The sequence below is a fragment of the Lutra lutra genome, chromosome 8, assembly GCF_902655055.1.
Source record: "Lutra lutra chromosome 8, mLutLut1.2, whole genome shotgun sequence".
In the NCBI taxonomy this organism is placed as follows: Eukaryota; Metazoa; Chordata; class Mammalia; order Carnivora; family Mustelidae; genus Lutra; species Lutra lutra.
The window spans coordinates 128010924-128034659 of record NC_062285.1 but is presented as its reverse complement, the minus strand read 5'-3'; the positions used below and the strand labels follow the sequence as shown (position 1 = coordinate 128034659).

At 44.0% G+C, this 23736-nt stretch overlaps 1 protein-coding gene across 2 annotated transcripts in view; it reads right to left on the bottom strand.

The window, feature by feature from the left end:
- Window positions 1-19759, bottom strand: part of C8H12orf75 (chromosome 8 C12orf75 homolog) — a 37121-nt gene extending 17362 nt beyond the window's left edge. For both annotated transcript variants that reach the window (XM_047742425.1, XM_047742424.1), the window contains exons 1-2: window positions 19291-19759; window positions 5312-5336 (exon numbers count right to left, since the gene is read on the bottom strand). In XM_047742425.1, the coding sequence (XP_047598381.1) occupies window positions 5312-5336; window positions 19291-19744 (479 nt within the window). In that variant the 5' untranslated portion in view covers window positions 19745-19759. The remainder of the gene's footprint in view (window positions 1-5311; window positions 5337-19290) is intronic.
- Between the last annotated feature and the right edge of the window lie 3977 nt (window positions 19760-23736).

The window sequence follows — 23736 nt, the reverse complement described above, 5'->3', positions numbered from 1 at the left end:
CCAGTTTAAGCTGGACTTCTGCCATTTCCAACCAAAAATATCCCAATGCAACCTATTTGTGCCAAATAGCTAAGATAATTCACTGAAATAAAATAAAAGCATGGTTGATTTTTCCAGGTCTGTGAAAGCAGCCAAATGTCATCACATTGATTCACGTCTGTTTTATTTTGCATGTTACAGTGCTGTGATTTAATTTTGAAAAGACAGAGAGAGAGTAAAAAAGACTCACTCACTGATATGCATGAGTCTGTGTTATGATGACTAAGTTTCTATACAGGCATACCTCAGAGATGATGCAGGCTAGCTCCCAGACCACAGCCATAAAATGAATTATCACAATAAAGCAAGTCACATGAATTTCTTGGTTTCCCGTCGCCTATAAAAATTATGTTTTTATAACTATACAATACAGTAGTTTATTAAGTGCACAATAACATTATGTCTACAAAAACAATGTATAAAACTTAATTAAAAATACGCTGTAGCTAAAAAATGCAAACAATCATCTGAACTTTCAGCAAGTCGTAATCACTGATCACTGATCACCGTAACAAGCCTAACAATGAAAAAGTTTGAACTATTGTGAGAATTACCCAAACGTGACACAGACATGAAGTGAGCAAATGCTGTTGGGAAAATGGCTTCAACAGACCTGCCTGATGCAGGACAGACACAAAGCTTCAATTTGTTTAAAAAAAAAAAAAAAAAAAGCGGGGCGCCTGGGTGGCTCAGTGGGTTAAGCCGCTGCCTTCCGCTCGGGTCATGATCTCAGGGTCCTGGGATCGAGTCCCACATCGGGCTCTCTGCTCAGCAAGAAGCCTGCTTCCCTCTCTCTCTCTCTCTCTGCCTTCCTCTCCATCTACTTGTGATCTCTCTCTGTCAAATAAATAAATAAAATCTTTAAAAAAAAAAAATTTAAAAAAAAAAAAAAGCATTATCCACAACGGGCAATGAGGCCAGGCACAGTAAAAGGGGTGGAGGGGGGACTGTGCCTCTTATCTTCACCCCTGCTTCCCTCCTCCTCTCGAGTTTCTACGGTTAACCTTGTAAGCGGCTGGACCCTCCTGCCTACTCTGGGATTCACGTCCATCACAGATCCCCCTCCCTCACAGCAGACCCTTTCCCAAGCCACCCACAGCATGGCTCACTTCACCGATTCCTACCCTCGAGTCCATGGTGTGTAAAAAAATAAATAGAAAAAGCAAAACAAACATCCATATAAAAAATCATCCATACACTCACCTGGGCAGAAACAGAAGAAATGAAGAAATGGGAGAAAAGCGTGTCAGATGTTAACGGCGCCTGTCTCTGCTGGTAGATAAGAGCCGATGTCTTCTTTTTAAAAAAAAAAAAAATTTCCCAAATTTTCTAGGCACTTCTTTTCTAACAGAAATATATTTTTTAATGTTTCCTCTTTTTTTTTTTTTAGCTTTTTTAAAGTTTTTACATCGATTCCAGTCAGTGAGCATATGGTAATGTGAGTTTCAGGCGCGCGACACCGGGATTCAGCACCCTCGTACATCAGCATCTCTAACCTGCTGACATCCTTCCCTCCCCTACTGGCAGACACGGCAAGAAGAGAGACCACGCACCCCTTCCCCGCTCCTCGCCCACTTCCATTTTCACTCAGTTATTACTCACACCCCTCGAGGGAAACTACAGTCCCCCAGGTGCCCGTGTGGGCATCGCCCCATGCCCCGTGGCTTCTCTCCCCCCTTCAGCCCGGCTGACCTTGTTGGATTATCCCCCATCCCTTTGGCTAAGGTTTGAAACTGCAGCGTGAGCCTCAGATTTTCCTCTCCTTTCCTTCCCTGTTCCGTCATCCAACAAATCTCAGTCATATTGCAAGTGTACGCATCGGCCCTTCTCTCTCCCATTGCTACTGTCCGCAGTCTGCCCCTCTGGTGGCCTCACCACCTCCTTCCCTCCCTGTGCCTCCTCCCTTCCCCCATCTCATACACTGCTCTGCTTTGGCAGTTAGCGCCCTAACACTCAAATATAATCATCGCAACCCCCCCACCTTAAAATTCCTAATGGCTCTTGACTGCATACAGTATCGAATGAAATTACTGACCTGGCGCCAAAGGCCCTTCACAAGCCAATTTCAGCCCCGTGGCCTCATCCCTCATCTCTGCGGAGCATGCCCCAAAGTCTCCAGAACAAATCCACAGGCTCCTTGCAGGGGAGCTGAGGCTCCCTCACACCCATGAGCCTCTTGTCATGCTCTTTCCTCTGCTCTGGGCTGCCATTCTCCCTTTCTCTGCACGAACTCTTATTCATCCCTCAAGACCCAAACTGGCATTAAATTCTGACTATCTCAATAATTAGCACTTATCACACTGTATTTTGGTCTCCAGTAGACACTAACCTACTTAAGGGCAGAAGTGTCATTTTCTCTGTTATTATATCCTGGCTTCTTGCTTACAGAAAATCGGCAAATAAACAGGCAAGGGGAGAGCGATAGTAAAGATCACAAACCTTCCCTACAGAATGGATTTTGTGTTATATTAAGAGGGGAAGTAACTACAGTATTTCTCTCTTCTGAAAATAACCATAATTCCCCCCAGCAAAAGACTTATGTTGCCTGTATAATTCGGGGCTGGCTCTATGTGAAGTTGTGTACTTCTTAGTACCCATTATGTGACTTTGGCCACTTCTTTGGGTTGGGATCAATCTCTCTAGATTAAAAAAGAAATTTTAGATCTTTACAATAAAAAGTGTAAACTGTCTTCATTTCTTAGCTGCTCATTCATAGGTAAGACTTACAAATCTGTACCTTCATCTTTAAAAAAAAAAAAGAACATGTTTGAATATAGCTTTTGTGCAAGGAAAAATAATATTATGATATTCTTTCAACTTTTTCTAGTTTATTACATTTATTTCTAAAAGGGTCAATTATTAAATAAAATTATATCTTCCTAGGACATACAATGAGGTATATACAGTTACAGAAAATTTAAATCTAGAGAATTCGGGATTTCAAAAAGTAATTAAGCAGCATCTCACATCGTGGAATAGTTAATTTTGTTGACAATGGCATCATTAAATTCTACTAGAAATCTCCATGCCTCTAAAAGAAAGGAGTCAAGATATCAATCTCTCCTTGAATAGGAATGATGGGAACCCTCAGCAACTATTCACTAAACACCACATTCAAAACACGATACTAATAACCCTGGGAGACATTCAGAGGAGTAAGATATTTCACTTCCCTCAGTGCCCAAGAGGGACAAGAAGATAAATAACCACAATACAAGCCCCATCTGATGTGTCATAAGAAAGGGGCAGGGGCGCCTGGGTGGCTCAGTGGGTTAAAGTCTCTGCCTTCGGCTCAGGTCATGATCCCAGGGTCCTGGGATCGAGCCCCACATGGGGCTCTCTGCTCAGTGGGGAGCCTGCTTCCCCCCCACTCCCTCTCTCTGCCTGCCTCTCTGCCTACTTGTGATCTCTCTCTGTCAAATAAATAAATTTTAAAAAGTAAAAAAATAAATAAATAAAAGAAAGGGGCAAATGCTCTAAAAGTTCAGAATAGAAAGACATTCTATCCAATTGAGAGATCCAAGAAACTCTTACTGCAAAGAACAAGACAGAAGCCCTAAAGAACACTAGCTTTTTTTTTTTTTTTTTTTTTTTTTTTTTTTTTTTAACAAATTGAATTGAGAAAAAGGCCATTCCAGGCAGAGGGAATAGCAAAAACGGAGGCAGAACATGGGAGGTCAGTTTGGGCCCCTGTCCGAGGTCTCAGAGGGTGGGACATCAGCTCACTTCTCATCCTTGGCCTTGCTCACTCCAAATGCAGGGCTTCCTTCCAACTCACGCAGAGCCCATCAGAGAAAAGCTAAAAACATAAATGATCTTCCTGTTCCCAAAGGATTCTGGGCTCAGTCTAGCGGGCAATGGAGAGTAATTTTAAGTTTTTGAGCAAAGGCCCTACAAAGCCAGGGGAGTGCTTGAGGTAATGAATCTGGCAACAATGTAGAGACATGGAAGGAGAAGGCATGGAGAGACCCAGATACACAATGAAAGAAACAAGGTAAGGACAAGGAACTTGTGGTTGTTACATGCTTTGGTAATAAACTCAGATACTGCAACCAGGAATTTGAAACAATGAATATTGCTTCTTGGGTACAGAAAGTCCCATAGAAAATGCATATTTAACTCCAGGAAAACCTTGTAATTCCATTCTCATCTTCTCTGAATTCCTCTTTGTCATAATAATAAATCTGACTCTGTTTTTGATGTTTGACCACTGACAGCTTTCAAGTCCAACCACTCCCCCTTCTGCCTCACAGCAGTGCAAGCTGATTAGGAAGCCTGGGAATTCCTTCCTTTGTGCTGTTGGGAACAATAAAGCCAGGCAAACCTCTCCCCATGCACAGGACCCCTCGAGGAGGCCCACTCCCAACCACAGTTAAAACCAAAGCCACTCCTGCCTCCCCTTCCTTCACTCAAGATGAATGGACCAGTTGGGTGCCTACCCTGCTCTCCCAGAAAGTCTCATTATATGCGAGCGAGAAATCATCTTGCCCTCCTTGGTGTGTGTGTGTGTGTGTGTGTGTGTGTGTGTGTGTGTGTGTGACACTATCAGTCTTAACATCCAAACCAACTAAGCAGCATCTCACATCGTGGGTGGGTGGGGCGGGGGTCCCTCCACTCTCCAGAGGGTAAATTGTGAACTACTGCAAAGTCCTTACTGTTCTAGATGAGATATGGAAAGATGCAGACATGGGCCATGACGGAAATTCTGGAAGGGCTCCTGAGCTCCCAAAACCTCCCTCTGGGAGACATCTGCCCTTGATTTAATGTCCCGTGGTATAAATATCAACTCAGTATTGACTACACTGAATGGTCATACATATTCACTCAAATACCTGGTCACCGGATTTAAACCAATCCCATGTGTGTTTGGTACCTGTGTGCCCCAGCCTCTCCCCACTGGCTCACTCTAACACGGTCACGGGAGCTATGTGCTTAATGAATTCTCCCGTATCCACTTGTTTTCAATGAGAAGAAATCTCAGCACAAGTTGGGAAGGAAGCACAATTAAATGTTTCCCTCAGTTTAAGTTCTAAGTTACAGTGCTAGGGCAACAGAAAGGCAGCATAAATAGTAATGGAATAAATAATAACACAGTGATATTCTTCAAATAGTGCTTTAGTTATAAACTAGATGATAATCTTGATTATTGCATAATGGAGAATATATTCCCATATCTTTTCAGGCATACCTATATCTAGTGAAAGACCACAATCATGAAAAACAGTGTCTTCCTCAAAAAAGAGTTTAGAAAATCATAATATTAACTACTTACACATCTTTAGCTGCTCCTGCAGGGCCTAGGGAGGGAAAAAAATGTTTGCATTATTGTGATAGAATTACAACAAAAATGTGAAACCCAATACCCATCTAAAATAATATTCTAAAAGAGACAAGTTGAAAATATGCCTTTTAAAAAGATCATTTCAAAAGAAATAAAGGAGAAAGTAGGAACATCACATTAAATCAATTCACACAAAATTACATTCAAATTTTACATTTTGAATTTATTCTGCCCATTTTTAACAATTCCTATAAATTTTTTTTTTAAAGATTTTATTTATTTATTTGACAGAGAGAAATCACAAGTAGGCAGAGAGGCAGGCAGAGAGAGAGAGGAGGAAGCAGGCCTCCCGCCGAGCAGAAAGCCCGATGTGGGGCTCGAACCCAGGACCTGGGATCATGACCTGAGCCGAAGGCAGCGGCTTAACCCACTGAGCCACCCAGGCGCCCCAATTCCTATAAATTTTAAGGTGTTGGTTCTGGAAAGGATCACCTCATCCAGTCCGTTTATTTTACAGATAAACTGACAGAGTCGGGAAGTATTTTCATTTCAAAGTCACCCGCCTTCTAAGCCGGTGTCCACAGGGCCACAGGGCACTAACCAGGGCACTAACTTGTAAAGCGAAGTTACAAGACAGAATGGAGGTGATATCCTCAGTCAATGAGAAGTCTCAAGGACACCAGCCTAGCTCTAGGGAGTTACCTGCACTTCTAACTCTGCTCCTGTTTGCTACTGAACCCTCCCACCGCCCCCCCCACATTTTTTGCTTCCCACCCACGTGCCAAAAACATCCTGTCTCTTTCGGATCCCATGCCAATCATTCATCATAGATTCTCTGCCACATATAGTTGGTCCCATTTCCACACTTCCTCCTCCCACTAGCCTCATCTGAGCAACACAGACCTTGATTCTAACTTTACTAGGCAGGTAGCATTTAGTGTCTTTTAACCTCTTAAAACCTTGCTTCCTTCCCTTGTGTCAAATGAGGATAATAAGAGTTAATATACAACAGAGAGAATAAATGGAAAGACCACTGGTGAGACAGCTATTGAAAAATGGAGCTGGAGGATGCTCAGGTGGCTCGGTTGGTTAAGCATCTACCGTCAGCTCAGATCATGATCTTGGAGTCCTGGGACTGAGTCCCCACGTCAGGCTCCCTGCTCAGTGGGGAACCTGCTTTTCCCTCTCCCTCTCCCTCTGCCTGCCACTCCCCCTGCTTGTGCGCTCTCTCTCTGACAAATGAATAAAATCTTTTAAAAAAAATTTAAAAACAAATGGAGCTGGGAGGACCCTGAGGAGGCAAGGCTCATGCCCATCTTCTGTCCCAAATTCTCAGAAGTTTTTTGCTGAACTACCTTGCTGAAAGCCAAGGCACCTACTTTTGTCATAACAGACATAAACAGACTTTCTAACACGAGCGCTACAACCAATCACATGTAGTTTAATGTAACTGTATTTAAACGAGAACCAAACACCTTTTCTTCAAATCGATTTATGTAAGTCTTCTCTTTCCTCTTTAAAAATTCTACACTCATTCGTCTGTCTCTCCAGAGCATGTTTTCAGCTTCAGTATAGTCTCCTGGATTGCAATCCATTAAGACCCCAAATGACCACATAAATATAATTTTGTAGCTTGCAGTTTTGTCTTCTGTTACTTGACATGACTGTGAAGATTTGTTTTTTTTAAAGATGCATGTCAACACTTAGCACAAAGTCTGGTACCTAAAAGTAGCTCACTAAATTGTTATTATTAGCAGTCAAATTAATTAGAAATTAATATCTCAATTTCCCTATCTATGAAATGGGAATTAAAATAATCTCTGCCTAAGTCACACAGAGGTGAAAATAAAGAAAGATGTGCTACACAGTAAGCAAATAAGCCTATAGGAAAGGTCACTGCCAAAACTGCAACATTGTACCCTGGTAATATTAACTTAAAATCTGTTAATCCTGTAAATTCAAAGCAGAGGGCAAAGATAATCAACAGTATGCCTCAAATTTTTTTTTTCAAACATCTTCTCCCACTCTGTAGGCTTCCTTTTAGGTTGTTTGTTTGTTTGTTTGTTTGTTTTGATTAACATATAATGTATTACTTGTTTCAGGGGTGCAGGCTTACACACTTCATAGCACTCACCATAGCACATACCCTCCCCAATGTCCATAAAGCAGCCAACCTATCCCTACCCCCACACTCCCCAGCAACCCTCCGTTTGTTTCCTGAGATTAAGAGTCTCTTAAGGTTTATCTCCCTCCCTGGTCCCATCTTGTTTCATTTTCCCCTCCCTTCCCCCCATGAACCCCTGCCCTGCCTTTCAAATTCTTCATGTCTGGGAGATCATATGATAATTGTCTTTCTCTGATTGACTTTTTTCACTCAGCATAATACCCTCTAGTTCCATCCACATCATAGCAAATGGCAGGATTTCACCCTCAAACAAATTCTTGTAAGGCTCTGACCAAACCTTAACTTCATAACAAACCTCATTCCTTTTTTTAAGGAAAGATTAACATTTCTACATCACAACAATCATTAAAATTGTATAAACAAAAACTGCTTTGGGGTGCCTAGGTGGCACAGCCAGTTGAACGTCTGACTCTTGGTTTCAGCTCAGGTCGTTGTGATCTCAGGGTCCTGGGATCGAGGCCGACGTCGGGCTCTGTGCTCAGCGTGGAGTCTGCTTGAGATTGCCCCTCCCACTCACGCTGTCTGTCTGTCTCTCTCTCTCTTTCAAATAAATAAATAACCTATTTGGAATCTGAGATCATAAAACAAAACAAAATCCTAAAATTGAAAAAAAAAATTTAACATAAGAACAGAGGAGTGTTTTAATAGGAAAAAATAAGCAAAGGATGGGTGCCACCAAAAATCCATGCAAATGAATGTTTTACTCCAGAGTCAAAAAAAGCATGAGAATCTGGAAGAAAGTCTAGAAAGAAAGTAATATCCTGATTTCCATATTTTCATGTTCATGGAAAAGTACAAAGAACATTTCGGGGTTTTGTCATGGACATGGGATGGGAGAGCCAGAGGGGTTGGAAACTTTGATTCTGCAAAGTCTTACAGAGAGAAGAAAGCAGAGACCATAATGAGGACTCTGAGTCCTCTGCAGAGAGGAAGGGCCATCGAATAGAATCCACAGAGAGAGCAGAGGGGACAGAAGCCACCCCACTCCATCTCAGGGAGGGCCCCAAGGTGGCAGGGAATGGGAAGGCAAAGACACACACAAAGTCCTTGTTCAGATCATTCATTCAAAGGTCACAAAATCACTGCTTCGGTTTCTAATACTGGGCACATAAAGGCAGCTGAGAGGACCACGCAAGGGTAATGTGCATGTAACTAGTTTCAAAACAGCAACATGTTGTCTAATGAGTACTGATTTTAATCAGCCACCAGGAACCCTCCATCACTTCAAATGATTGCTCCGGGTGCCAGGCACCCTCAGAGCCTCTTCCCTGCTGGGATCACCATGCAGCAACCCAGCAGGGCCCCTGGCCGATGCCTGGGGTTACCTTCCAAAAGGAAGTCTGCACACCATTACTTCTGTTCTCAAACGTCCTTCATTTAAAGAGTACCATCTACTTAATACGTGCAATGGTGGGGTGGGCAAAGATATCAGAAACACTACATCAGGTATGCAGGTGTTGTAATATGTGCTCCATTTTTTTTAAAGGACAGAAAATGTGCATCTTAGAAGGAAGGTAGCATGGTATTATTAAGGATAAGCTTATAATCAGGATAGGTAGAACATGACTCCCCAAAATACAACTTGTCAGAGTAGGGGAAAAAAAATGTGCAATTGTTGGAAACCCTTGGCAAAACTATCAGAATATGTAGGTATATAAAATGTAAAACAGCTCTTTGTTCTGCAAAAGTATAAAATCATAAAATCAATAAATAGAAGAAAAATCATATTACCTTCACTACAACCTTGTAATCACACTTCACCTATATATTGATTAACCAGATGGAGATCTCTACTCTAGAGAATTCATGCAAAAAAAAAAAAAAAAAAAAAAAAACAAACAAAAAAAAAAAACACTTTATCTCGAACAATTCAGAGCAGCAAAATCCCATTTGCTTTAAGTTGTGTTTATGGTTTATATGACTTAGCCTTTGTTAAACAAATATCTATAATGTCATCTAATTCTTTCCAGGCCCCTGGGATAGAGTGTTGATTCCTGATATCACCACTTCATTTCCTGCCAAAATGACTCTTTACTGTTTAAACGTAGCCTTGATGTATTCATATAATGGCTCAGAAGAAGCAGAGATGGGGGAAAGGCAATAATGCTTCTTACAGAATGAAAGCACCACAAAGTACATAAGACTAAAGATTTGATGACTAGTTTCCAAAACTGTATGAAGGAGGATAATTTTAAATAACATGCTAAAAAAGAGAAGGGGGAAAGCTTGCTCTCAGAAGAGTATTATATGCAGTTTCAGTGACCAAAAAAAAAAAAAAAAAAGAAAAAGGCTAGGGTCTGTAAGGAAGAACATTTCCTTCTGAAGGTAGGAAACAGTTAAACATTGTTGGCTGTTCAGAAGGAAACCAAGACTGTGTATACCTTCAACTTTACACACTTCAAAAGATTTTAATATTTTGTTTATGAGTCTCAAAGTCAAAAGTCTCAGTCACTTAAAAAGGCACAGCAAACCCAATTTATTCAAATATTCAAAAAACTTAATCTGATATTGTGAGGCGATAGAGAGATATTTGGGCTTTGTCCCCTCTTTGTCACAAAACTTCTAAAATCTTTGGAATTCCCTGAGTGATAAGGGTAATAGGAGCCTCTTCCATTCCAATGAAGGGACTCCTAACGGGACCCAGGATAGCTTCAGGATGGGGCACTGGTCACCAAAAAAGCCAAGTGTTGTTAGAAGCTTGGTAATGCTGTCCCGGTCCCTGTCACCAGGGAAGGGAGAGGAGCTGGAGACTGAGTCAATCCCCAATAGCCAGTGATTCCACGAACCACACCCATGTAGTGAACCCTCCATAAAAAGCCCTAAACAATGAGGCTCTGAGAGCTTCTGAGCTGGTGACCACATCCATGCAGTAGGAGGGTGACACACCCCAACTACATGGGGACAGAGATTCCCCCGCTTGGGACCCTTCCAGACATCACTCTATGTCCATCTGGCTGTTCATGTGTGTCCTTTACAAATAAACTGGTGAATTTAAATCCAAAAGTAATGTGCCTTCCTGAATTCTGAGCCATTCTAGCAAATCATCCAATCTGAGAAAGGGTGCTGTGGGAACCCCCAAATTTGTTGCCAAGTTGGATAGAAGTGGGAGTCATCTGGGGACCCAATGCTTGTGACCGGTGTCAGAGGTAAGGCCATCTTACGCAACCCTGTCCTTAAGCCTGCGGCAGCTGACAAACTCCAAGTAGTGCCAGAAGTGAAGCGTATCGTGCGACTCCCAGCGGGTGTCAGAGAATCAGAAAGTTGGATTATATCAGGAGGGAAAAAACCTCGCAGACAGTCTCCATGTTTTTTAACATGTTTTATGAAAATGCGGTGTCCTGAGAAGTCACTGAGGCTCCAAAAAACCTTGACATGCTCTGTGAATCACACACCAAGACGGGATTGCACAGCATTTGCTTCAGCAAATCATTCTGCACCCCGGGTATAGCCTGTAAGCTGTATTTCTAAATTTTCTAATTACCTCCCACTCCTGAAGAACTACAGGAAAACCTGTGGTAGTTTCATACGGCTGCTGTAAGAAATCCCCAAAGACTGGGTGGCTTCAAACAAGAGAAGTCGATGCTCTCAGCCTTCTGGAGGACAGAGGCATAAAATCAAAGGGTCCGCAGGTCCAAACTGCCACACACCCTTAGCATCCGGTGCCGTGAGCCTTGGTTCCTTGGCAGTCTCTGGCCCGTGACCACAAGGTGCACACTGTTGCTCCACCCATGTCCCCCCACCCCCATCGCTGTCTCTCTGTGTAAGGACACTTACCAGTGGACTTAGGGCCCACCCAGATTATCTCAAAATCCTTAATTATATCTGCAAAGACCCTTTTTCCAAATAAGATAAGAATCGCACATTCCAAGGATGAGGATGGAAACTTCTGTTTAGAAGCCACCATTCAGCCCACTAAACCTTCTTATCCCTGTCCTCCCCCATCCTTCCAAAAATTAAAATTCTCTCTTGAAAAGAAATATATAGAAAAATTAATATGCGGGAGGCATTAAATTTAATGTAACATATCCTACATCCCACAAACACAGGCAAACCTGTATTCCTAGTGCACGATAAAGCCAACCAGTTTCAAAACACTACACGGGGGGCGCCTGGGTGGCTCAGTGGGTTGGGGCCTCTGCCTTCAGCTCAGGTCATGCATGGTCCCAGGGTCCTGGAATTGAGCCCCGCGTCAGGCTCTCTGCTCAGCAGGGAGCCTGCTTCCCTTCTTCTCTCTCTGCCTGCCTCTCTGCCTACTTGTGATCTCTGTCAAATAAACAAATAAAATCTTTAAAAAAAAAACAAAACACTACACGGGGTCAGTAGTTTTAGGTGGATAGAGAGAACATCTTGGCTCCTATAGAAGATGTCCCTTTGCCATCTAATTGTTCTTACAAAGAAGAGTGAGATGTAGCGCCCAGTAGGTTTTCAGCACTGTTCCGATCTGTACATTTACCATTTCAAGTTTCCTCCCACATGCCAAAGTCTAACATAAAGAAAAGATATCTATCTCTTAAAAGAAAGGACACATACGTTTCTACACTTGAAAAAACTAGCCTATTGACGCCTTCATCACGGTCCTGTTGCACTATATTGAATTTATGTAATAGATTGGAAATAGTCACAAGTAAATGAATTGCTAAGTTACATATTAAATTGTATTTCTATCTTCCGACTGAGTGGTGATAATTTAAACACATACGTCAAAAGATAAAATTATGTACACGAAGAGTTTCTAAAAAGCACTAAAGATTTTCAGATCATTCTTCTCTTGGCATAAATGATCAGAAACAAATGATTGTGGCTCTTGTGGGAAATAATAAAAATATGCAGGAATGTCCTACTCTATTTGTTTTGTAAAAGAAAAGAAAAGGCCCTTTGAGAACAGTATAAACTTAACTACAGAACAATAAACAAAATTCTCTTTAATTTTGACAGCTCATGATGTCTCCTCTGACCCATAATAGTTCCAAAACGATGTCATAGTCTCAGTTTGGCCAAAACAAGTACAACAACAGCTCTTAGTTCATCCAAAGCAAAGTTATTTTTCAAGAAGCCAACAAAAGAACTAGATTCGTAAGTCATTTTTTTCAATAAAGGAGAAAAAAATTCAGGTCAATGTGTCCTAGAAATATAAAATTCTGTTCATGAATATGGAAGCTCTTGCAGAAAAATCTCTTCATTTGCAGGTTGTTCTTATTGAATAGCTACACTTCAGGGAGCTAAAAATTAATAAATAAAGACAGCCACAGAAGGACGGGCATAAGGTAAGGCAGTGACATCTGGCTGCTATATTATAATTCCAGCCACATCTAATACTCAGCAGTAAGTGATTTGTGGCCGAACTGAATACCTCGTTGAGGTCACCTTCGTGACCCCTGCACATGGCCCCAAGAGGTCACCTTTGTGACCCCTGCACAAGGTCACTTCCAGGAAGCTGGGATGCATGAACGTCCTGATTCTGTCTCACCAGTGAAAAGTGCCTGGACAGAGGTTTTCCACATCTCCTGTCATTCACAGTCACTTCCAATGTGGAACTTCCAAGAGTGTACTGATCACTTGCCTTTTCCTAGCTTCCCTTTAGAGGCAGCAGAATCTTCCAGTTAACGAGGCATTAGTTTGGGTTCATGTTTATTTCTCCCTCCCATGCAGCCCATCCTAAGCCTGGCTGACCCAGGGGTCTCTGGCATCAATGCTTCCAGGCCCTTCTTATTGCCCTGACTCCAGACAGTCACTGCTGTAAGCCCACTCTTTCCTTTTACACTAGTTACAAAAGTCTTCCCCTATATTTATAATAAACAGCATAGTGAGTACTCACAATAGACAAGGCATTGTACTAAGCACTTTACTTACATAAACTCATTTTATGTTGAAGCCAATTCTATTCTTACTCCCCCATTTTACAGTTGAGAAAACCAACGTATAGTTCAAGTTGAGTTGCCCAAGGTCACACAGCTGATAAATGACAAAAGCGGGATTCGAACTTGGGCCTTTTGGTACCAGAACCCACCCTCAACTCCGAGGCTTGGCTTTCCTGCCTGTCTGTCCTCCTCACCCTCCATTCTACCCACTCTTCCTTCCCAACACCCTATGACCAACATGAACCACTAAAGCCAGTGAGGCCAGACCTACTGCCCTGAAATGCACAGAGCCCATTTCTGTCCCTGTGATTTCACACAACACTAAGAATGCCCTTCCTTCCATTACCTGCTTATCTGAACAGTTACCTATTCTTCAGAAACAAATCAAGTGCCACTTCTTCCAAGCAGGCTGCCCTGACTGCTTGAGGTTTTATTTTATTCTCTCAATTGCTGTATCAGTGACACAATCTAGGACTTCGTTTTGCATCTTCGTTTCCCCAGTATGTTCATTCATTTGAACAACAACAACAAAAAAAATTCTTTGCAAGCCAAAAATTCCATTGAAAGTTTGGATCCTAGTCTAGAGGCTGAGGGTACAGCTGGGAATAAGATGCAGGAGGCTCTCATGAGGCCTGCATTTGGAGGAAAGGAACAGAAGAGGCGATAAATAAATAAACAAAATATCAGCTCTCCAGCAAAGAAAGTTTCAAACAGAGAAAACAACAAGAGTCAGTTCAGCACAGTTCGGGGAATTGAAAGAAGGTTGGTGAGGTTGGGGTCTGGGGGCAGTGGCAGGGAAGTAGCAGGAGACACATGTGACTTCTAGGATGCTATCAACAAAATTTTATACTATATCTTCGATATGGCCTGGGCTCATGCTAAGCACAGTGGCAACATTTCAATCCTACAAAACCATTTATAGATGTAAATTAAGGCTGGACCACAGAGCTACAGCAAAAGAAGGGAATGCAATTATCTACCTAATTGAAGATGAAAAGAAAACTAATCTAAATAATTGGACCCAAAAGGACTGTATTAACTCCCTCGGTACACTGACAAAATAGGATAAATAATTATTAAAATCCTCCTCTTCAGACTATTGTTATATAAATAGCAGAAGAACCATTACAGAAACATTCTGATAATACGCCGCTACGGAGTTATGATCAGACAGTTGCCAATTACATATCCCTGCTAGAAAACTACAACTAAAAAATTCAGTTAGCTATCATGAGCAGAACACTTCTGAAGTAAGCCTTCTGCTGCAAAGAATGTCTACAGCCTTGGCCTGCACGGACATGGGCTATTGCTGATATTGAGATCCATCCAAACTTTTTAAGGGATTTTCTGATTTACCTGAAAAGAGATTGTCTGGCTTACATTACAGACTTGCTTACCCATCTGTATGTATGAGGTATAAAAGGGAATGGCTGACTTGTTCAGATCATTAGCTCAAACGCAGGACTACTCATTTCTCTGCCTAGTTAAAAACCATGGTCAAGGAAAAACAAGGGGACAGAGAATCTAATTGTTGAGAGAGAGAGAGAGAGGTGGGGCTGGAGAGCAGAGAGAAATAGATCAAGAGCTCCCTGCGATACAGAAAATGGAACACTTTTACATTGGGTATTTGAGCCAGATGTTTCTCTACAGTGGAGGGGCCAGAATCTATTCAGGACAAACATACCGAATCTTCACTGAGTGGAAAATATAAGAAATCCTCCCACTACAGTTCTAGGTTGGGGAAATCAAATTCCTAGGTTGCGAGAGTGCTCTTACTAAAACATGAAAATGGAGAGAGCTCTCATGCAATTGAAATTGTTCTCAAGACCTCATCTGGACCGACAGTCCACTCCTCCCCGAAGCCTCCTTTGATTGAACAACATTATTCATCATGTCCCGGGCGCTTGCATATTCTATCATACTTTGCCTTGCTGCTGTTCTCCAATGGTTAATCTTCCTACCTAGACTATCAGCTTCTCAAGAGCATGAAAATTCGTTTTCATTCAACCACCCACTGGTGGCTGCCCAAGCCTTGCCTTACAAGTTCTTAGCAAAGTGCCATTCTCTGCAGGGAGAGATGGACTGGGTGTAAGCTTATGGTTAGAAATCTTTAGGAGAAATCTAACCAGAATTATCTAGGGCCTGAGTGATCTGGGGGCTGATTTCTTATGACTGTTGGATCATTTTACGGCAGATCAGTTTTTCCACCTATTGGACATACAGAATTAAACTTACTCAAGCACACTACTAAATATCCATTTGTCATATTAACCAATTTCTCTAGATGAAAGCCAAGAAAGGCAAGGCAGTTGTTCAGATGGCTCAGGGAGAGGGCAAACAATTATCTCGTGTTAGCTGAATTTCTTACAGAGTAAAACAGGGCTTATAATAGAGATTTCAGGTTTAAGGGTCATATTATAATGTCCTAATGCACCCTTTGGAAGTAGATATGCCATGGTCTTGTAGAAAAATGATCAGGGAAAGCCATTTCACCTTCAACATGGTACTATTCCACTACTCTATAATAATTACAGTTTACACAGCACTTTCACTCTGTAACTCAGAAATGTGAAACAAAACGCTCCTAGCAACAAGCCCAGAGCTGAAGTCAAGCTTGAGCCTCACTCTCCGGGCTGCAAGTTCAGCGCTCTTCCCACCTTCTCTTTGTATTTTGTTATTCACCTATCTATGGCTGGCTGGCTGGATGGACTGATTGATTGCTGAAAAGCTTAAGTGTAACTATTGAATTGTATGATCCTGGGAAATTTCAGAAGTTGGGCATTGTAAGTACCTGGAGGACAGGAACAACATCTATTTTTTTTTAAGATTTTTTATTTATTTATGTTCGGGGGAGCAGGGGAAGGAGCAGAGGGAGAGGGACAAGCAGACCCCACAATGAGCATGGAGCTCAATGCCGGGCTCCAGCCCAGGACCCTGAGATCATGACCTGAGCAGAAACCAAGAGTCAGATACTTAACCCACTGAGTCACCCAGGCACCCCATGACAACATCTATTTAATGCATTTATTTCATGCAATTGCAACTTGGTCAACAGCATATTTCATGCTGATGTCAACATTCACAACTGAAAAATATTCAAATACCTTTGCCTTGTGGCTTATTTTTCTTCATTTTACATATTTCCTTTCTGAAACTAAAGTCCTACCACGAGCTGACAGAAAAATTTCCAAATAACAACGACCGCATCCCAAAGCTAGCCAGCTGGACTCTAGTAGGACGTGTTTGGGGAATGACCTCTCAAAGAGCAGATCCTTCAACGAGGTGATGTGATAAGTCCCCCACTCATCACATTCCCTCCTTAATGTTTTACAGTCTGCACTCTCTATCTGCCATTTCCCTGAACAAAACACAATTTTTAGCCAAGAGCAAGCTAGAGGAGACAACAACACGCTCTTCTGTGAACTGTCCTTCATAAACAGGCTGCCCAACAAAAAGGCGTGCACTTGGAGTGGTTTTTTCAATGCAACTGTATAGGGTATAAGGGATGTGCATTTTGAGAAAAAAAAAAGGTCAACCAAATATCTGTAAGGAGAATCCGATTTTCCCATTTTCTTTTTCTTTTTAAGATTTTATTTATTTATTTGACAGAGATCACAAGTAGGCAGAGAGGCAGGCAGAGAGAGAGAGAGAGAGGAGGAAGCAGGCTCCCTGCTGAGCAGAGAGTCCCATGTGGGGCTGGATCCCAGGACCCTAGGATCATGACCAGAGCCGAAGGCAGAGGCTTTAACCCACTGAGCCACCCAGGCGCCCCTGATTTTCTCATTTTCCGACATTACCATTTCCAAATTACCTTATCATCACTGATTTAGCAACAGTGCCCCTCCCTCCTATCCCCAGATCTGACAAGCAGTTCATTAATAAATAAAAATGTACATGAACTAACCTAGCTCCACTTGAAAGGAAATGTTACAAATCCTTCCCATGATTTTTTTTAAATATGGATAACTGTTCTTAGCCTTTTTTAAAAAAAGATTTTTATTTATTTATTTGACAGACAGAGATCACAAGTAGGCAGAGAGCAGACAGAGAGAGATGTGGGGCTCGATCCCAGGATCCTGCATCATAACCTGAGCCGAAAACAGAGGCTTTAACCCACTGAGCCACCGAGGCACCCCTGTTCTTAGCCTTTTTAAAGAGAGGGTGCCCATTGCAGTGGATGGTGTAGGACCCCAGTGTCTGTTAGATTGAGAGACACGAGGTCTGGTGTAGGTTTCCATGCAGAGCTTTCTGGCTGCTCTCAGAATCTCATTTGCCCTTGTTGGCATAAGACACCAACCACGATAACCAACATATCTCACTGTTATGTGAACGGAAAAGATTTCTTCTCTGGTGGCTCCCTGCATATACCAACGAGGAGAATTTCATTCAAGATGGTAAAGATTAGGGGCACCTGGGTGGCTCAATGGGTTAAAGCCTCTGCCTTCGGCTCAGGTCATGATCTCAGGGTCTTGGGATGGAGCCCTGCATCCGGCTCTCTGCTCAGCTAGGAGCCTGCTTCCTTCTCTCTCTCTGCCTGCCTCTCTGCCTGCTTGTGATCTCTGTCTGTGAAATAAATAAATAAAATCTTTTTTTTTAAAAAAAGATAATAAAGATTATCTGTAAGAGATCAACTTTTTGGTGAATCATCACCTGGGTTCATTCACAGCTCTAGGACCGGAACCCCACATATTTTAGTGTCTTCTCAGGAAAAGCAAAATATTCTATGTGTGTTTACAGACAAAGAGGAAAAAGAAAGTTGGCGGATTCACAGACCACAGAGCAGATTTCCACATCTGACCCCACTAAGTAAACGTCAAAATAAACTTTAAAATAAATAAACGAATAAGGCTTGAATTTTAAACTCCGTCTTCCACAGATGTCTGGGTTAAGGGAAGTGACATGGCCAAGGTCACGAAGACTGAGAGGGCACCCATGCCAGTCTGCTAGGAAATACTGCAGCAGGAGACTGCTGTTTGCGTCTGCTGGGGTTTGGGGGGTGGGGGTGGGAATAGGACGCGGCATCTGATTGATCTCAGTTGGAGGAGATGGGAGTTCTTTACCCGAAAGGATACTAACAGAGGCCAGCAGATATTACTCAAAACAGATCCTGATTCTTAAATCAGGAGACACGAGCTGGGTTAAGAAAGAAGGCTGAGTTTTGGAATAAGTCACTTGACACAAAGCCTGGCCGACTGGGGGATAGGAGATCTCGCCCGCCAATCAACAAAATGAAGTGCTGTAAAAGAAGTTCCAGTCTATTTTTCTAATGAAAAACACGTGAACAAATCACTGCTGATATTAAAACTCTGTCACACTTCTCTAAAACATCCTTAATACTGCGGCTTCTCAGAGGAATCCTCCTACACGCAGCCCAGCCGCTCTCAGGCATCAGGACAGACTCAGATGAATTTGGAGCCTGGCTCGCAGTTCCTCCCAACCCCACTGGCACCACCACCACCACCAAAAAAGTCCTGAATTGCTCTGCCGCACTTTCCTGTTGCACCGTCAGGGTTCCGAGGGGCTGGCGCCGAGGTCTGCGGGGCGAGAGTGGGAGAGGAGGGAGCGGATGCGGGCCACTACCGGGAATCCTCTCCCCCCCCCCCGCCTCCGTGAGGGCACCCGGCACCCCGCTGCAGGGGAGCCCCGCCGTGCGTCCTCCCCACGCACCCTCCGCAGGATCGCCCTGCAGGCTCCCCTCGTCCAGGCGTGACCGCCCCCGCGCGGGGGAAATGCCCCGCTGCGGGTCGCTCCAAAAGCGGGCAGTCTGGCCCACCCACCCACCCCCTCCCGATAATGGGGACGGGGAGATGGGGTTGCGCGCCCTCCCTCCCCAGGTCCCCGCCGGCTCTCCGGGCCTCTTCCGCAGCTGCGGCCCGCCCGCCAGACCTCCCCGCCGCCCCGAGTCCCCGGCCCGCGCCCCCGCTCACCTCGGCCGGCGCCCGCACTGGTGGCGGTGGAGTTCCCGCAGCCCATCGCGCTGCTGGCCGGGGAAGCAGCGCTCGGGAGCTGGCGGCCGCTGGTCCTGGGGGCGGAGACGGAGGCGGAGGGCGGGGCGCCCCGAACCCGAGGCCGGCGGGGGCGCGCGGGGCCGGGGGCGGGGGAGGGGGTGCGCGGGGCCTCCCCCTTCCAGCCGCCGGGGGGTGTGGGCCAGGGCGCGGCGGCCGGGCGCGGACCGGGACGGAAACCGCCCCGCACCCCTCTTGCTAGCCGCGGTCGGGGTCCCTGCCGGACCCACCCGTCACCTCGGCAACCGCGGCGACGCCCAATCCCCGGCCTCCTTCGCGCTCTCCGGCCGGGCATTGGCCGTCGTGAAGAGGGGGCGGGAGTTTGAAGTGGGTTTGGGGGCGAGGGCGAGGCTGGGGGCGTGGCCGGCGCGGGCATGGAGCGAGGCGGAGGTCTGGAGATGCCCAGCTACCCACCGTTAGGCCCTCTTTGCCTTTTCTTCGCTGCTTCCCCTCCCTGCTTCAGGATGTGGGCAGGTGTGGAGGCGGCGGAAACACCTCTTTTGCCTATGGGCGCCCAGTAAATGTTATCGAATGATATTCGAGAGCACGGGGTCTGAAGTCAACCCCAAAATCCGTTCCTTCTTTAACAGAAAGCTAATGCAGCTCTGTTCCCCGATACACTTTGCTAGGAAAGAGCATGAAGTCTTCCCTAGGTCGGTCATACTAGCCTACCCCACTTTAATTGCATTTGCTGCAATTTCAATAGCCTTCGGACCTTGGCTCATTTAGAGACGGAACTGTGAATTCACTTGGCACCTTTCAACCTAACACTTTGGCAGCTGTTACTGCGGTCAGACTCTCTGAGTTACAGTCCCTGCTCTGCCCCTAACAGTTGCGTGATCTCAGCAAAGTTCCTTAACCTGAGTGTATCCTTTGTTTTACCTGCAAGATGGCAGTAATAATGTGTAAGCCTGATGATTCACAGATCTGTATCCCTGGGGCGAATAATATATTATATGTTCATAAAAAAATTAATTTTTTTTAAGATGGCAGTAATAACTCGGGCACATGGAAACACCTAACACAGTGCCTGATCCCAAATAAATGCTAGCTATTCTTGTTCTTAAGTCCTGTTAGAACTGAACATAATTCCCTGAAGGTGAGGACTATCTGATTTATCCTAGCGTCCTCCTGGATCATAGTACAGACTCAGTAAGTGTTTTGTGAGATGAATTCAAGCCAGGAATTAAATCTCCATTTTAAATCCATTTAATATTTATAGAGAGCCTAGCCTGTGCCAAGTCCTTTGTTAAAATTAAGTTCCAGTGATACAAACATGTAGGAGCCAGTCTAACCAGGCAGACGGATTATAAACAAATTAATTACAGTATAGCAGGGATGCTAACAAAGGAATACAGGGTGCTCCAGGAGCCCAGAGGATGCTGGGATCCCAGTTAAAAGACTTTTCTAAAACAAAACAGTCGTATTTGGAGAAAACCTTGACTTGAACCGAGTCCCTGGTGAACTGTTGATCATGACCTTTGAGGCAATGGAGAGCACGGGGTAATCTCATTCAGGATACACCATCCCTCCTTTGAAAATTAGACATATCTGGGCATGTCCTGAGATAAGAATTAATTCTTGGGCAAATAAGGGTATTTCTGAGTTGACTTCTAGAAGCTCTGATTCTCTATCTTGGCCTCCACCATCTTTGCTCAGTGGCTCCCTTCTTACAAATCCAGAATTGGAGGTGGTTGGGGGGAGGAGGGGGAGTAAGAGAGGAGGACTATCAAATAACCAAACAAAATACTCTTGCTTACTTCTGGGCTGACACTGGACTCCAGCCGTAGGAGACTTGGAGGAAAAAGAAAAACAGACCCTGACATCCAGTCAGCAGCCTGACACCGTGAGGCCTTTGGGTTCATAGCTACATAGAAGACCAATCTCAGACAGGGCCACTCTCTAACTCTGAGGAAGAGAGACGAGAAATAATACCAGTTAGTAATCTTGTCTGATAAGACAAGCTCACTGGCAAACCACAAACAGAGCATCACTCAATCCTGGCTAACTTGAATGATCTGCTTTTTTTTTTTTAATCCAGTTACAGTTTCATCCCAGGCTCCCTGCCTCATAGATGAAATTTATTAAGACTATCCCATAGAATTGTCCCTGCTTCCTGCCAACATCTGGTTCAGGAAAAAAAGATGTCCTGCTTTCTTAAACCCCAACCATAGCCACCTAACTTGAGCCCAAATCCTATAGAATCTTTTCTAACACCCCATGAATGAGATACCTCATGATTTCCTGTGGTACACATTCTCTTTCACTGCAAAATTAACAAACCCAACTTGCCTAACTACTGGCATGTTCCTGGTGGTCTTTGGCGGGAGGACACTGACCCTCGTAAATGACATGAACTCAGCTTTATAAGGTTATAGAGTGGGCTACCTATTCATTCTTTCAACAAACACCATTGAGTGTTTCCTTTGTGCTAATCACTTTTCTAAATGCTTGGGATGGAGCAGTGAGCAAGGCACAGAGGCAAAATCTAGTGGGAGGAGACAGATCAAAATCAAACAAAAGATAAGAACACAAAGCCTGGCACTAAAATAAGTGATGAGGGGTAGCGGGAGAAGTACTATTCTAGGTAGGAGCATCAAGGAAGATCTCCCTGAAGAATGGAAATTTTAGCTGAGGCGTAACTGTTGAGAAGAAATCAAACATATGAAGGCCAAGCAAAGGGCATCCCAGGCCAAAGATACGGCAAGTGCAAGAGCCCTGGGGCAGGAACGTGCTGAGTATGTTTCATAAACAGATGAAAAGGCCAGGATGGCAGGACTAGAGCAAAGATGGAGAAGAGTAGTTGGGGAGATAAGCCAGATCACACCGGATATGATGGGCTTTGTAGGGAGTTAAAATTTTATTCAAAGGACAATGTGAAGTCATTTGATGAGACAAAGTATGCAAAGTTCTTAACAAACTTCCTAGTAAGTGCCCCATAAATGTCAGTCCTCTCCCTGTTGTGAAGTGAAAAAAAAAAAAAAAAAAGAAGAAGAAGAAGTCTAGCATCTCCTTTTTCCTTTTTAGGAATTTACTTTATTTTTATAAATAACAGCTAATTGCATTTGGGTGTTTTCAAAAACAATGAGTCAAAAGAAAATCATTAATGCATGTCTCATTCCTGACTGGTCAGTTTTGGCTTCTATCTTGGTCCTAGTTAAATCACACCATTGAGCTGTTGTTTTCATTCTTCAGACAAGAACTGATGTGGTATGAGGGAGAGAGACGATATGCATGACTGAAATTGATCTGGCAAGGAAAGGAAACCAAGACACAGGAGAACATGGAGCTAAATAAGTCTCAGCTTTCATGGTTTTTCTTCCATAAAGGGTTCCCCACAAAGTGTTTGGCAGCCTGAGTTTAATTTTTGTTTTTCTCCTTTTCCCTGTTGACATGCTGCAAGATGACTGCCTCAGCTCTGGGTAGCTCATCCACACACAGCAGAACTCAGCAACAAAGGGGGATTTTTTCCCCCCCTGCATTTTGGGTCCCTTTTTAAAGCTGAGAGGCACTGGGAACACTTCCTCTCCCATTTCTTTGGCCAGGATTTGGATCATGCGACTTTTCCTGATCCGGTCACTGGGAAGGTAAAGAGGAGAGCTGTAATTGGCTCTGGTAAGTTACAGTTCACCCCTGAGTCATGACAGGGAGGGCATGAGAGACACCTGAACAAATTGGGGCTCTGCCCCGGGAGGAAAGGGAGGCAATTAATAGCTGTTTAACCATATAGTCATAGTCATAGTCATAGTACATATGAGCCCTTTTGTACTAACTCTTCTGAATTAGTTCTCCTCTGGATTAGGCTTCCTACCCCCTTGGAGATGGGCACAGACCTATGACTGGCTTTGGCCAAAGAAAGGTGAACAAAAGTGAAATGATGACTCAGAGGCTCTGTGAGTTCCCATCTGCTGGCAGTTAGGAGATGGGCGTACAGGAGATTTGGTATGGGTACTTCCTGAAAGATCCAGGGGAGTTGGATCGGGAGTAGGCAGGGAAAGCCTTCAGGCTGCCTTGCAGGTCTGATACCCATGGGAGAAATAAGAAGAAGGATATATAAAGAGGACTGGGTAGGAAGAACTTCAGACTATACAGCCTCTCTGAAAAAGTCTTGGCCAAGGCCAAACAGAACTTCAAATGTAGATTGCCTGTGGGATAGCCTCTTGTTGGGCAGACATGGCCTTAGTACCATGACTGGGCTGTGAGCTGCCCAGAGAGAGCCTGGCCTCAGCTGGAACACAACAGACCTAACGTGTCAGCAGTTGGAGGCTGTCAGCCAACTCCACTCCTCACAGCACATTCTTTCCAAGGGAGATCTAGCGGGTGCATCACCAACCCCTCTGCACCAGGAGAAGCTCTTGACTGAGAGTT